Genomic DNA, 16,207 nt, shown 5'->3' on the forward strand with positions numbered 1-16,207 from the left:
TTATACAGATTAGGCTTGTAGTATCAGCATATATGAATTAGGCACACATGATATGACATGACAGTTTAAGCTTTATTCGATTTTTACATATTTAGCGTGGGTGTACCAGCTGGATGAGAAAATGTTTAAAGCATTTATAGGAATTAGGATACTATACACAGTCCCAGCATTTTGTTAGTTGATATATAGGTTTACCAATCTACATCCGATTTTCAATTAGATTAATAATAAATATAATAAATAATATGTTAAGTTTATTTTTCTTTTGGGTATACAATATAATGTATAGATGTCGGGTTCTGGCATACATTTGTAATCACTAAACATTTATTCAATCAATATTCAATACTGAGCGTATTGTCCCTTAAATATTATAATTTAGTAGACTACGATTGATCAATTACATTTTAGTAAACCATTAAATTCATCAATTCTTCATTTAACCCTGTCTAAATATATTTATACAACATATTATAGTTATTGAAAAAAAACAACAACTTATTCATTGTTTTATTTTTATTTATAAATAATAATATAACCTTTTTTAAAATTATTTATCTTATATTTTAGTATAATTTTTGAATATTTATTTTTATGAATTGAATTAAATTTTATTAATCATAATTCTTTGTATAATTTTTTTTTTTATTAAAAAAAAAATCTGCAATCGTTAATACAAGCTATTAATTATTATTACTTATTAACTATAAAACCCTTGCTATATAGAACAAATTATACCTACCTATATTAAATATTCCAATTATTAAAGTGGAGTATCATTGAAGTATATTGAGTACCTACCTATATTTACATGTTATATACCTATATATATATTTTCAATTTTATTGATATATATCTACCCATAAAAATAATAAAGTTTAAGTATTTTATTTTAAATGTATACAAAAGTTTATATAAAAGCCTTCATTAATGAAACAAATATTTAAAGCTCAAATTTCTATACATGTACATGTATTTCACTAAAATCAAAACAAAAACTGTTTCGTTAACATAATAAAATCAAATTTGTTTGTTAAAATATTTACATTATAATAATGTAATAATATTTATTATTAGTAGATATTGAAACTAATTACAGAGGTGTAGTTTAATAATTTCAAAGCTTTATTGTTTTATAAAGATACTACAGGTATAAGTATATGTACCTATTGTACCTACCTACGACCTACCATTATAATTTATTATGGTAATATAACTGATAAAAGTGTCTAATAAATATTATTTAAAAAGCCAACTTTTTATAATTAAATATGCATTTTACAAGGACTATTAAAAGCATTTTATTTTATAAAAATATGTCGTAAGTAGGTATCTAAAATATACAGCTTGTTATGAAACTTGAAATATATAGGTACCTACTAATTAATTCATGGAAAATAATTTAAATACTGAATTTAACCTAAATTATTAAATAAAATGTTTAATTTTTGTTATTTGAAAAATAAAAACACTTCAGAATAAAATAAAATAATTTATGATACAACCGAATAAATTTAAATACAATTTTATTACTGTTTTTTAGAAGCCCGATTTCCAAAGTCTGAGTTAGGTAGGTACATTGTTATTTATAAAAATATGATTATACTCGTATTTACTATACTAGTTATAGGTGCACGTGTAATAATTTTTATCAGATTATAGATTTGTTAGATTTTGAATATTATTAAATTATTCATATTTCATACCCAATATTTATGCTGTTTTGCTAAAAAGTTTTTAATATTTATAAAATGTAATTTATACAAATATTTTTGTTTTCATTTTTTATTTTTTCATTTCAATTATATTTTTTTATAATGTTTTAATATATTTTAATTTTAAATTTCTACATTAGTTAATTATTATTTAATTTATGAATTTGCAACAATATAATTATACTTTTTTATATGACAATAACTTACAAAACATGACACCAACACGGCTGTGTATAGGCTATTTAATAAATGGTATACATTAATTTTTTTATGTAGAAGTTATAAAGTAGTATATATTAGAAATTATAAAGTTTTTTAAAAATAAAGTTCGAAATTATATTATTACCAGAATTAATTGCATTACCAAAGGTTCATGGTATAAATAGGTAGTTAAATTAATTTAAATATTTTAAAAATGTCATTAGGTATATTATATTAGGTATGCAGTAAAAAATAAAATACTTAGTTATACATCATTTTCCGTGTGAATATTATTAAGTTTCGTCAAAATTTGAATTCTCTTAGTATTCAGTAAAAAAAAAACTTATGATAAATCTTGAAGTATATTTTAAAACTTTAGGTGATAAAGTAAAAATGAATTTAAAATAATAATACAATTATGGCTATACAATTTTAATATTTTTGATTTACAATTTATAAAAAAAACATGAACTAAATCATTTTCAAATATTTCAACACAAAACCAAAAACCTTATCATAAACAAATAAAAAAAAACAATAAAAAGTTCTTAATATGTTTATAAATAGCACAATAGAAGCAATATTATGTATACATATTTGGTGAAAATTCGAGTCAACCGTTATTAATTTTTCAATTACTAAAAAAACTAAAATCGATTATTATTTCGTCGATTATTTTGAAAAATACCAAGTTTATACTTTTAACTCTTTAAAGCACCAACTAGATACAATTGTGTACTATAAGCCACCCTCAAAGTTTAAAATACGAGCAAATTTATTGTTTTTCTTAAATGTAACGTCACTACGTCAGTGACACAAAAAAAAACACACCAAGTTAAATACAAAAAGTTAGTTAAAAATAAAAAGTTTAGATAGATATTAATTTATTTAAGGCCGTGGGTAAAGTTCATAAATTTATGTTCAAAACTGTTTTCAGTCTTTTCATATATTACATAGAAAAGTCGTAGAAGGTTAAAGCATAGTTTATTTAAATGGAATATTGCAATTAATTACCACGCGCCTAAGAACATTAGTGAAATTTAAGTAATTAATTATTCGGCTTAGCTACTATTTGAGTAATATATAAGGTACCTGTTACTATTAACATAAAGACGTATTACAATTTTATAATCATCCTTGTTATTTTATTGTAATATTGTTGTTTTAATGCATATTTATCAGCTATCTGGCCTAATGTAATAAGATTTTTTTTAATTTAGATCATTATTTATAGACTTATAGAAAGAATGTGCAAAATGCAATATTATGAGTTCTATCTTTGAATTAGACATTTCATGTACTTTATAATTCTTATTTTTTAATTATATTTTCCTAAGTAACAAGCATATAAGAAATAACTACCAAAAATAACTGAAAATGATAAAATGTACAGTATATTGTATATTGGTTATTATATTGAATATTTTAAATTAAAATTAGTAATAATAATTAGATAATAAATCACTGCATTACACTGCAGCATTATATTAGTGTATCTATCGTACAGTTAACCATTTTCCGTTACAATAGTGCGCATATTGTGGCCTACAAGTAGAGTTAGGTACAATAAATATTTTACATTGTTATTACTGTTTATTCCATTTTAAATAAATATTATATTTTTTAAGTTAACCATATGGTATACTTCCAATTGCACAGATGGTCGTTTTTAAAAAGCAATTTATCATTTAAAAATAATTGTCTTATGATTACTTGTTAAATATGATGAAAACAATTCAGTGTAAAAAAACTCAAAGTCAAATTGTACCTAGATTCAGTTTTGATAAAAAAATTATTTTTTTCAATTAATAATAATACTTAATTAAAAATCATTGTAAGAAGCGAACTCAGTTTTTTCCTTCTAAAGTATTTTTAAACTTAATTAAATATTTTTGTAATAAATATTAATTCTATCTCATTTTATCATAATTATAATTTATTTGTACTTCAATCATTTTGAATACGAATAAAGGTGGCGGATGCAATATGCATACTAATTGATAACTTTTTAACAAAATTACGACCAATCATATAATTAAAATGTATACCTTACTTACAGTAAAATTATTGCTTGTTCTTGTAATAAAGTATTATCAGATAAATAAATAATAAACATTTTAAATAGCATTATGATTTAAAAATAAATAAATAATTTTATTATTATATTACATTTATTCATTGTATATAATTGAAAATAATAAAAGCTCATTTGAAGTATAGATAATAACTAAAACATTAGTAGTAGGTATCTCAATATTTATAAAAATAGTTAAATTCAATTCTAACATCGATTCGTATAAAACTCATATGTATGTATATTATATTAGTTATTGTGTTAAAATTAATAACTTGAAAACATAATTATTTGAATATTTCCAAACATAATTATAATACTGATGAATTACAATTAGTGTTAATTATAATAATATTATACCTAGTAAGTAAAAGATTATTAATTCCTCCTTTTATAATAAGCCTAGATTTGAATATTTAAATTTGTTATTACTATTGTAGTAAATAGTCTATTCTCAGTATATAGAATAACTTAATTATTCTGTTGTTTAAAATTTTTATTATTCTATTATACATTAAATTAAATATATTTTTTAAAATAATTTATTAATCGAATATTGTATTGATTTGTATCATCTAATTTATAATACCTGCAACTATGACTATTTTAATGAAATTCCACAAACTATCTAGTATCAGATGACATGTTCAAAGAAAGGGTTATTTTGAAATCTAATTTAAAAATTCTAGTATAACATTTATTATAATTTTTATTTGATTTTTGTTATTATTTATTATTGTTGTAATTACCTATTAAGAAATTATTAGAGCAATATTAAAATTTATAATATACTTTCTTCTATAGTTCTAAATATTATTCTTTGTTTTTATTACTTTTTCATTTATTCAGAGTAAGATAAAATGTATAAATTTAGGACTTAAAATACAAAACCAACTATTGTTTTTAATATTAGCGTATTTAAAACTACAAATCACAAGATTTATGTTAATTCTTTAATCAAATAAAATAACGGACTATTATTCGAATAATTATGTTTGAAAAATTATTTAAATTGTTTTTATTTGAAGAATTGTAAAAAATCGTTCGAATAAAATAATATTTATGTATAAAATTGTATTCGAATATAGGTCCTACTATAGGTACATATAAGTATTTAAAATTGTTTAATTGTAGTAGGTATTTATGAATTATTATAATTTTTAATAATGAGACAATAATAATTTATTTAAAACCATTAAAATGTTATTATGTTAAAATTTTGCTGAGTCTTTATTTTATTCTGGACACATAATATTTTGCCATTCTCTCTTTCACCTGACAGTTGATTGTGCAGTGATTCCTAAATAGTAAATGGCACTAAATGCTCATAATTGAATTATTCAATATAATCATATTTTGTTTTATTCTCTTATACTTATAAACAAATAATTTTATTACGAATACTACATTATTATTTACAATATATTGATGTTAAACGAATTTATATTTTGTGCATAATATTATTTAATTTAAAATGTTTCGTTGTCTTCAACTGAAGACGAGCATGGCAAGTCAACTTTCTAAGTTTAATATTGTCTAGGGCAACAGGTATGTATATGTACCTATAGAAGGTACACGTTTACTCTCTTTTTTGATTTTAACTAAACACTTTCTCTTTGATCATTTATACCTATGCATAATAATAATAACAACGATATATTTTATGATAACATGTTCATATCAACATATTATAGTACTGTATATAATGTGATTTTAACTAATACTAAAACAAGATAACTAAACGAGCAATATAATGAAAGCAGTTCTGAAAAATTGAATACGCGGGGGTTACGCATTTGAAAAAAAAATAATAAAACTAACAAAAATTGTTACTTTCGATTATTGTATTAAAAATGCCGTAAAACTGATTAAAGTTTGCTTAGGAAAAAAAACTTATTTTAATTTTCACTTATTAACTGCGTATTTATTTATTTTCTCATACATTATAACAAAGAGCAATTTAAATTTTTAATTTACGTACTTATGAGTGTGTGATAAAATGTTGAAATTTTTTAGATGTTCCAGTTTATTTTTAAATGTTTTTTTTTGTGTATCAGTTATAAATTTAACCCCTACCGGTCTTATCCCTAACCACCTGAAGAATAATTAGGTTAAAGTATGCTTTTGAGTTTTCTGAATATTTTTCATTGCAAATACTTAAATACGTATAATTGTTTACGTATAATAGGTAGGCGGTAGGTGAAAAATCGATAGTAATCTGGTTATACTATAATTATTTTATAACTGATCCTAGTTAGACCTTAGACACCGCGGTCACCGAGCAAAGTAACTCAGTTCGGTGTCAAAAATAAAATGAATAAACGTGAACGACTATACGACGGTAATGAGTGAAGTGGGTATGTAGGTAATTTCGATATATTCTCAGGGGTTTCAGACTCAAATCGCCAATACGTATAGTAAACCCGTTGCACGGTATGTACGACGTGTAAGGTAGGTACCCATCAAACAATCAAACGTCGTACATAAATGAGTGTCTGCAGCAAATGTGTTGGCGAGTGCGGGAAGATTTTTGAAATCATTAGCGTGCGGCGGCCAACGCTCACCGTAGCTCTGGTAAAACCCGGCGTCGCCCCGCGTGTAATCGCGCCGCTTGGCGCATTGCAGGTGCCGGCGGGCCAATGGCTGGCTGCCAAGGTCCGTTTGCCCGCAAAAATCCGATACACCGTGGCGCGCAACGCGTCAACCCGAAAATATTCCGGCCGGGCGGCGGCGGAGAGGTTACCTATGACTGCCGCCGACGGACATTAATATATTATAAATAATATAATAAATAATTTAATTAATATACACAAAATACACGATATTGTGTGTAGTAGGTATTGTAATATTATAATCGTCTCCTCGTCGGACCCGGAAAACGATGAAAAAAATGTCGCATGACCATCGTTTCCGGCAACGTAAAATACCATTTAGGTCGAAAAAGACAAACAATGAGCCGTAAATTAATATTCATATGCGTCGTCGACGATGAGTTAAAACACTGTGGTGGTAGTAGTAGTAGTTAGTCGGAAAGTAGGTAGGTAATATTATACATATTATATTATTATAATGTGTGTGTGTCTGTGTTGTGTAGTAGTAGAAGTAGTAGTAGTTGTAGTAATAGTAGTATATAGTAGTAGTAATAGTAGTAGTAGTAGTAGTAGTATAGTAGTAGTAGCCGTAGTAGTCGTAGTAGTAGTCGTAGTAGTGGTTCGGTGTGTGTGAGCGTCATTTCGTATTTATTCTCCTGCGCAGAGCCCGTACTCGATATCCGGGGCGTACGAGAGCGCGCGCGCCGCCGGTGACGTCACGGCCGCCGTCGGTATCGCCCCGGTCGCACTCACACTTCTTCCACACACCCACCGCGACGACCGACACCAGTTTTACACTGAACGCGGTTACTGGTACTACACCGTGTCTATCTTTCGCGCACTATCCCACTACGACACCAGTGCGACTACAGACTACACATACAACGCAGCTGCCGTGTTGTAGGTACAGTGGTTATATTATTTTCTCTCTCTCACACACACGCGCGCGCGCCGGGTCGCATCGCATCGTTTTCAGTTGTTTCCGTTGCCGAACGACACACCGATCGTCGCTCGTTATTTAATATAATATTTTTTTTTTTCCCGACAAAACAGTTTTCATTCCGTCGCCGCGTCCGAAAGACAGCCGACGGCACCACGACACACGTCTAACGTTCAGAAGCGGTTAGATACGTGTGAAACAGGCAGTCAGCCAGCCAGCGACCGAGTGAGAGGTAAACGGAGCGGTGTTCGGCGGAAAGTATCCCGGCCGGCAGACCTGAGCATTTCATTGGAAACGCGGTTATCGCGGTATCCGTCGGAAGCGCGCGCGCGTTACTACAGAGTAACCACCGCCGCTTGTCCGGGTGACATACGCACCGCACACGCACTCACGCACACATACACTCGCGCCGCGTCAGGAGCAACGCGTCGTATACCACACGCCAAACGTGTCCGTTATTGAATTTCTCGTCGTCGACGTAACACCGACAACATAACGAAAATGGTGAGTGACATCAAATACAGTTTTTTTTTTTCTATATTATTATTATTGTTGTTTGTTATTAAAATATTATTCCGTCGCGATAACGTTCGGGCGGCCGCCTGTACGGCCGGTCGGTGTCCGTTAAAAAATAATAATAATTACCCGTAGGTGGCGGCGTCCGCGGTTGTTGTCGCTGCCCAGGCCGTTTATTTTTAGACTGACCGTTAAGATTTTTTTTTCCGGTTTTTCTCGTAATCGGGGTTCGTGGTCGTCGATACGGTCGTGTCCCGACCGCCGTCGCCAAGGTGTCCAACATGGCGCCGCCGCTGCCCGCGATGCGTCGTACCTCAAGTCGGCGGGGCAGCGTCGTCGGCCGTTTCGGCAACATTTTTTATTGTTAATCGTGTACCCCGATAATCCCTCGTTCGACCCCAACGATATAGCGATATTTTTTAATTGCATATTATGATTGTACATTGGCGACGGCGGCCTTGATCTTTGTGCGCCGCGAAGATCTCGTTTTCGCGTAGGTAGGTATTTATCGTGGTTGGGTTTTTTTCATTAAGTTTTAATTTAACACCGATGACGAACGCAACGGCGGACGACGAGGTTTTGTGTACAGTGTGCCGCACGGCGTCAGTGAAAAAATTCTCGTCGTTTGATATAATAATAATGTTATAACGTTTTATTAATTTTCCAACCGCACACAAAACGTACGTTTCGTCGTCTTGCATTTTTATTATTTGTCGCGCGACGTATGTGTTGTGTATTAATTCCACAGCCGTCGGCCGACCGGTGACCACCGTGCACGGGGGCCGTTTCGGCGTTGGCGGGGGAAAGAGGCATTCTGGTGACGGGGCCCCTCCGTCTTGTGCGGTGGCGGTGGACATTCCCAGAATGTGGTGCCGGATCGGGTCGCCGATAACTCGCGTAGTACACAGTATTTATATTGATGATCTGTCCTGTCGTCGTTTACGAGTAGAGCAAACGAAAAAAAAAAAAAATAATAATTAGCCAACAATAAGGTACTTGGCGGCGGCTCGAGTTTTTTCCTTCTTATTTTTTTCCGTTGTCTGTTCCCCGCACCCGCACCACCGTCGCATTGCGCGAGTTCTCGCGCTAGTGTGTTGTAGTAGTATTAATTATGTAGTCCACCGTCAAAGGCTCTCGAACGCTATCTATCGCCTAATGTTTGCACGTTGTCCACCCACCTCCTCCTCATCCTGTCACCTGATCCGTTGAGCGGTTCCCCTTTTTACCTCCCGATAAAGCTTCCTTAGGATTTTATGTGCGCGTCCCTAGGGCGTTTCTTATGCCCCTTCCCCTACCTAATTAATTGTTTTTGTTTTTCGACCAAATTTTACTTGGTGACAAAATCATGTCATAGTTTTTGGATAAATGCTTTTTGTTTTAACCAATATGTAGATGAGTTTTTGTAAACGATTTCTAAATGATTGTGGAATACCTACTAGAATATTTATTTTTTAATTTTGAACACCCGGCAGTTATTAATGTTCTCTTTGATACAATTTCTTTGTGACTTCTCTTTAAACAGTTGCATTTTTACTGTGCTTAATTTTATTTATACCTAAGTCTTATGAATAATGTGTTTTACACTATCTATCCAATTTTAATTTCTAATTGATTCACTGGTACTGATTTGATTACCTATTTATGTTAAGGCCTTAAGAAAAAATTGTCTGGCTATAATTATGACTGATCTCCTGGTTTAAAATTATCTCCTATGATGATTGGGATGTTTTACCTTTTAAAGGTTATGACCTTGGCCTCTTCACCTTATAGATTTTTTTTAATTACTTGTTGTGTTTTGATTCTGTTCAATAAAGTTTTCATTAATTTTAAAGCTCATAAGTCATAGGTATCTACTTTTAAAATGTTAAACTATGTACCTATGTACTTGGTTGTATTTATTTTTCATATACATTTTACCTGCCAACAATTAATTTTAGATAAGATATGTAGTAACTTTAAAAATATTTAATGCATTTTGTTATTGTTCTTAATGTATGAAATCTGTTAGTAAAATTCTAATGTAGAATCTAAAATTATTAGGTATCATTTATTAACTACTATCTTAATATCCTCTTGAATTAGGTAATACAAAAAACTTATTAATTTTTCATGATAACCTCATAACTACAGTTAAAGTGAATTTCAATAAATATAAAAATCATTGACCAAGTTATCAATTAGATAAGTGCCAATTAACATTGTTTTTACTTGTTTGTTTTTTTTTTCATAAGTTGTATTGTGATAGTGCCAGGAACATTTTAGGAATGTTATTTAGCTCTATTCGCACATTTATAATATAGTACATTGTTATAGGTAAGCTAATCTAAATTTATATTGATATTATTAATGCAAATCAAGCTATTGTCTATCAACAGACTAATCTGTCTTTATTAAGTATGGCCTAGTTTATGAAGACCTATCTATGATTATTAAATATATTTTTAACAATATGATTCTCATGAATTTTTTCATTATTACCTATCTGTACAAAGTGAAGTATTGGATATTATTATTACTATCTACCTACTGTTATCTGTTACATATTATATAACACAAAATGTTGATAGATACCTATTGACCAAGGTAGATGAGCACTAATGAATTATTTAAATAAAATAACAAATATATTTTTTTTATAATATTTCCGGAGATAAAAATGTTTTTAATTTTTTCTACTTCCCTCTATTTATCAAATATATATTGTGGATACCTATTTACATATTTGATAAAAGTTATATAGGTACATACTTAGGATTAACAATACTTACTTACATAATAGGATATACATATGCCTATTTTATATTAATAAAATACCTCTTATGTCTTAAGTTTTGTTATAGATTATAAATTTTAGTATAATTTAATAGTCCATACCCTTGTCAATACTTTAACATTAACTTCAAAAAGAAAGACATTCAATGTTCTAAGTTCCATTTAATGTATGTTACATAGGTAGGTAGTTTTCTTTACCTAATTATCTTATCTAGTCTAGGTACCTATATATTTTATTCTAAAATTTTGTAATTTTATTTTATGACTTACAACAATCATTAATTTTGAGTTATTTATTAGGTACTTACCTATATTATGATATCTTAAATCTATGTATAAGTACAAATTGTTAATAAATAATATCCATAGATATGCTGGTATTGCTAAAAAAAATAAGAAAGAAAAAAATTGTTTGAAGGGTTAAATAAATATATTTTTTTTAAATGCATTACTGATTTTAAATTATATTTAATGCAGGCTGATCAACTAACAGAAGAACAGATTGCCGAATTCAAAGAAGCGTTTTCGCTCTTTGACAAGGACGGCGATGGTACCATTACCACCAAAGAACTTGGAACCGTAATGAGGTCTTTAGGCCAAAATCCGACTGAAGCTGAACTCCAAGATATGATTAACGAAGTCGATGCTGATGGTAATACATAAAATTATTAATTTAATTAATTATTTTATTGTAGGTAAATATATTTTCTGAGTTAAACAATTTGTTCACATTTTTCTACAGGCAATGGCACGATAGATTTCCCAGAGTTCTTGACTATGATGGCCCGCAAAATGAAGGATACCGATAGTGAGGAAGAAATCAGAGAGGCTTTCCGTGTATTTGATAAGGATGGAAACGGTTTTATCAGTGCAGCTGAGCTGCGTCATGTGATGACTAACCTTGGAGAAAAGCTCACCGATGAGGAGGTTGATGAGATGATCAGGGAAGCTGACATTGATGGTGATGGTCAAGTCAACTATGAAGGTAATAAGTGGGAATTTGAATAATCACATATTATAATATTATATATTTTTTACTACAAAATATGTTAATTAATGGCTATAGATAGTGTATGTGATACATATTATAATGTTATAATGTTAATGGAGACTGTAGGATAGGAAGAGAAGTGTATAACACATACTCTAGTATTAAATAGTTAAAAGTATATCAATTATTATAAACATCAGTATCAATACATTTTAATAATTTATACTATATTCTGCCCCCCCCCCCCCCCCAAAAAAAAAAAAAACTAGTTTTTACGTAGAACTGAATGTTTCAGTATCCTGTTTTCCTTTACTTAAACACTGGGTAATGTGCTAAAAATCTTATAACATTTTCTACCTTAAAAATTTGGAAACCAAACATTTTTTTTAGGCAATGTATATAGAGGTAGATATTACATAAGTAATAATTCCATATCAGTAAAACTGTGTAGACCATACTATAACATATAGTAATAATTAACTGTAATAGATAAAATAGATGATGGAATTTGTCAAAAATAAAAGAGGTAAAAAAGATACTGAGTTTGAATGATGTTTTAAATATATTTTTGGTTTACAAGTTAAAAATAAATGGTACTCCTATGGTTCCAAGACAATGTTTAGTCGAAACATTTGAACACATTTTTGTTGAACTGAGGGTTCTTTCTTTTGAGGGTTAAAACTTAGAATATAATATGTAAAGAATAGTATAGAATAAAATAAAAATAATATTTTCCATACTGCCTCCTACTAATCTCACTTACTATGCGTTGATAAAGGACAAAATCCTGTGCAAAATAACTATTAATTATTTGCAATTTTTTTTTTATATATTACTTTAAATAACCATTAAAATAGCCCAGACAATGTAATATTTTTTATTTTAATAAACATGCACCTACTTAATAAATCATTAAAATATTATTTTACCACAACATACAGTATAAACATTTAAATTTACTCAGTAGTTAAACTGTTAAAAGTCAAACATAAATTACATTCTAAATGTTGAAGTGTTGTTTTCAATAACTTGATATATTTATATAGTTTATTCTTACATTAAATCTTTTTTTTTATTATTTTCTAAGGGTAGTAATGATTTGGATATTTCAAATATTTGTTTTGAAAAATTATGTAGGTTACATAAAATGTTGGACCTATATATTTTTCCTCTACTAGCTGTTTCAAATACTTTTATTTATATTAATAACCTTTTGGGTGGTACTTGCGTCAAATTGTTGTGTAATAATTAAAAATAAATTGATTTATATTATATAAATAAAATATTTTGTAATTAGGTAGTCTTATTAAATAACTTATCCCATATATATTTATGATTTAATCATCTATACAAAATATGTTATTGATTCAGTATTATTAGAATTTAAATATGTTTTGTAAAAATATTAGTTGGTGTTAAAATAATTTCTTCAAAACCTTTACTTTTAAAATTAAAACTTAGTTCAAAATCTTTTTTATAAACTTTTATAATGTATGTTATTGGTATCAACAATTTTTGGTTATTGGACTAAAATTAAAATGGTACTTAGTTATTAAACTATGTCTAGATTTTTTATTATTTTTGTATTCTAATTGGTTTAGATGATTTATATTTAGATAATTGAAATAAACTCAATCAAATATTTATATAATAATAAATTAATAAATCAATTTTAATTAATTTGACATACATTCCTACTACCGTAGACAAAAATGTTCATAGAAATAGTAATTTACTCATAATATTGATTAATATGCTTTTTTAATAGCCCCTATTAAATTAAAGTTTTTTAATACATTTTATTATTAATTAAAACAGTAATTTAGTTTATTCATATTAGATATTTTTCAATTGCTTTTATATATATATATATATATATATAAACATAATATTGGTTTGGTAATTGACAAATTAAATGTCATAATATTTAGTACTAAAGCATTAAATAAAATATTTTAATTAAGTGAAATGTTATCTTCATTAGTTAACGTTTAGAATTGTTGAAATATGTAGCCATTAGCACTTATTATTTAACTGACACAGATAGTTAGGTATTTTAGTTTTTTTCTCTTTTTAACTTTGCAGATTTCCATACTTTAGCTCGGACCATTTTTGTACGTACTGTGACTGTGGTCAGTGCTCATATCTATATTTGTGTTTAGTTTTTTTTTTTTTAATTTCATCATAATTACACATGATATCTCAAATTATTGAATTGTGACGTACCATCATTAATTTGTTATCAGTATTTGATTCACATCATCAACCTATAAAACCTGACCTATTATATAAAATGTATGATCAATATTTTTATTGTTTACGCAATGATTCCATTTCTAGATATATTATGCATGTACAAATAATTGATTGAAGTGAGAATTTAGATTTAGTTGTGTGTTAACGCATGAGTGTCATTTCTATTTAAATAGATATTTCCTATTTATCTTTGTTTATTTTCCTTTGTTCCTTGGATGTGTTTCTTTGTTTTTAGCATACATTTTATCCGTGAAAACCCAAATTCAAAAATACCTTCTGAAAAAAACACCACAAAAGAAATCAAAAGGAAAAAAGAACACCTAAAACACCATCCATGCACCCCACTTCCTGTACTTTGGCAGTTAAATATTTTACAAAACTTTCTTTGTTTCTAATTTATTAGGTAGAATTTGTAAATGATTGTTTTTACCAACTATACTACTGATAAACAATAATTTTAATATTTATATTATAACTTATGCAATTATTTGTATTTTGTTACAGAGTTCGTGACCATGATGACTTCTAAGTGAAATGTGTTTCAATATTAATTATTATTATGTAATTTTTTATCATAATTTTTTTTTTTCAAAAAAAAAAGGAAGAAATTAACCTGCATTTTTTTTTTTTTTTTTGTTCGAGTAAGCTTTAAGAAGATAATGTGATTATCGAAAAGTAAACAAAGATTAATTATCTTTTTACCACATGTGGAACTCTGTGAACTTTTTTTTGTGTTGAGATATTCGTTATACTATCATCTATATGGTTAATTTTTTTTCAATTTCACCAAAATCAGTTCTTTTGTTTGGCAGTATATCTGCCGTGTAAATTTTGTAAAAAAAAAAAAACAACTATCCGACGGCAACGTGTTTTTTCTTTTTTAAATATTAAAATTTTTTCTTTTCAGTTTTTGCTAGCAATGTTTTCATCTTAACATATTATATTATTATATATACAATTATGGTAATATGATATAAAAATAATAATAATAATCTTAAGTATGAAAAATTATATTATAAATAATTTGTTGTTTTACACTTTAAAACATAATTTTAAAATCTTGTAATTTTTACGATTAATTATAATCTCCAGTGTTTTAGTAATTTATTATTATTATTATTATTATTATTATTATATAAATATTAATTATTAAATATTAGGGACGTTTTCACATTCCTCACTCACCGATAAAGTTACAATTTTTTTTTTAAACAAGCTATAATAAATCAATCAACAATATTCAAAACATTTTACATACTATTTTGGCATGATAATATTTATTAGCCTATTACAAGTTATTGTAATTTTTTTTTATGATTATTATAATTTTTAAAAAGTATACAAAAAGACACACATTAAACGTTTTATTTCTTCACTTGTAAAAAGAGAATTGAAATTTTTTATTTAATCCTCAATTATTTTCAAGTTTTATGGTAACATTACAATATGCACGTCTGCCACACACGCATACACATCCACATCCATTCGGTTAAATGTAATATGCAAAGAATACACTGTATTGGTATATTATAATATATATGAATACACCTAATATATTTTATTGTTATTATACCATTTCTTGAGATAATACTGTATACATGTATACAGTTTTGTTTCGCCTTAACCTTTGTGTAATTATTGTCAAAAGTCAATGGTATATTATAATATTTTGTGGTGTCGGACGTGAATAACTTTAATTTTTTTATACATAAATACCTAATGTATTTAAAATAAAATTATTTATTAATATATGTTTCTGCGGTGCATGGTGTATGTCGATATTTATTTGTTTTGTTTAAAATAAAACGTCTTCATCTATAATGGAGAAACTCGTTCAGATGAGAAAGAACACCAGTACAGAATTGCCATGTGTACCGGATGATTGCTGCCATTTACCGACTTGAGCTTTTCCATTATCTCTTCACCATCATCCTGCGCCTGCAGTATTATAATAATTGTTAGTTTGACGCGCATTAGTGTACTAAATTTGAATTTTTTTCTTCGTATATATTATATAATATATATATTTTTTATTTATTTATTTATTTATTTATTAGGTTATTTTATATTTTAATCTGTTTTACTAGACTTTTGTTTGATAACCGCAGTTGTCCTACTTTTTGTCTAATAAACACATTTTATCATTGTTTA

The 16,207-nt window shown here is 27.8% G+C and overlaps 1 protein-coding gene across 3 annotated transcripts; it reads left to right on the plus strand.

The window, feature by feature from the left end:
* Positions 1-7,359: 7,359 nt before the first annotated feature.
* On the plus strand, positions 7,360-16,207 carry LOC114132084 (calmodulin). Of its 3 annotated transcripts, XM_050197982.1 has the most exons (4): positions 7,360-8,025; positions 11,287-11,461; positions 11,552-11,794; positions 14,561-16,207. In XM_050197982.1, exons 1-4 carry the CDS (start codon positions 8,023-8,025, stop codon positions 14,587-14,589), a joined length of 450 nt encoding a protein of 149 aa, XP_050053939.1. In that variant the 5' UTR covers positions 7,360-8,022; the 3' UTR covers positions 14,590-16,207. The 3 variants fall into 3 exon arrangements, with proteins under 3 accessions (XP_050053939.1, XP_050053935.1, XP_050053930.1); XM_050197978.1 differs by lacking the exon at positions 7,360-8,025 and having other exon boundaries at positions 11,281-11,461; XM_050197973.1 differs by lacking the exons at positions 7,360-8,025; positions 14,561-16,207 and adding an exon at positions 13,886-13,977 and having other exon boundaries at positions 11,281-11,461.

This window comes from Aphis gossypii, chromosome 1 (assembly GCF_020184175.1).
Source record: "Aphis gossypii isolate Hap1 chromosome 1, ASM2018417v2, whole genome shotgun sequence".
Classification (NCBI taxonomy): domain Eukaryota; kingdom Metazoa; phylum Arthropoda; class Insecta; order Hemiptera; family Aphididae; genus Aphis; species Aphis gossypii.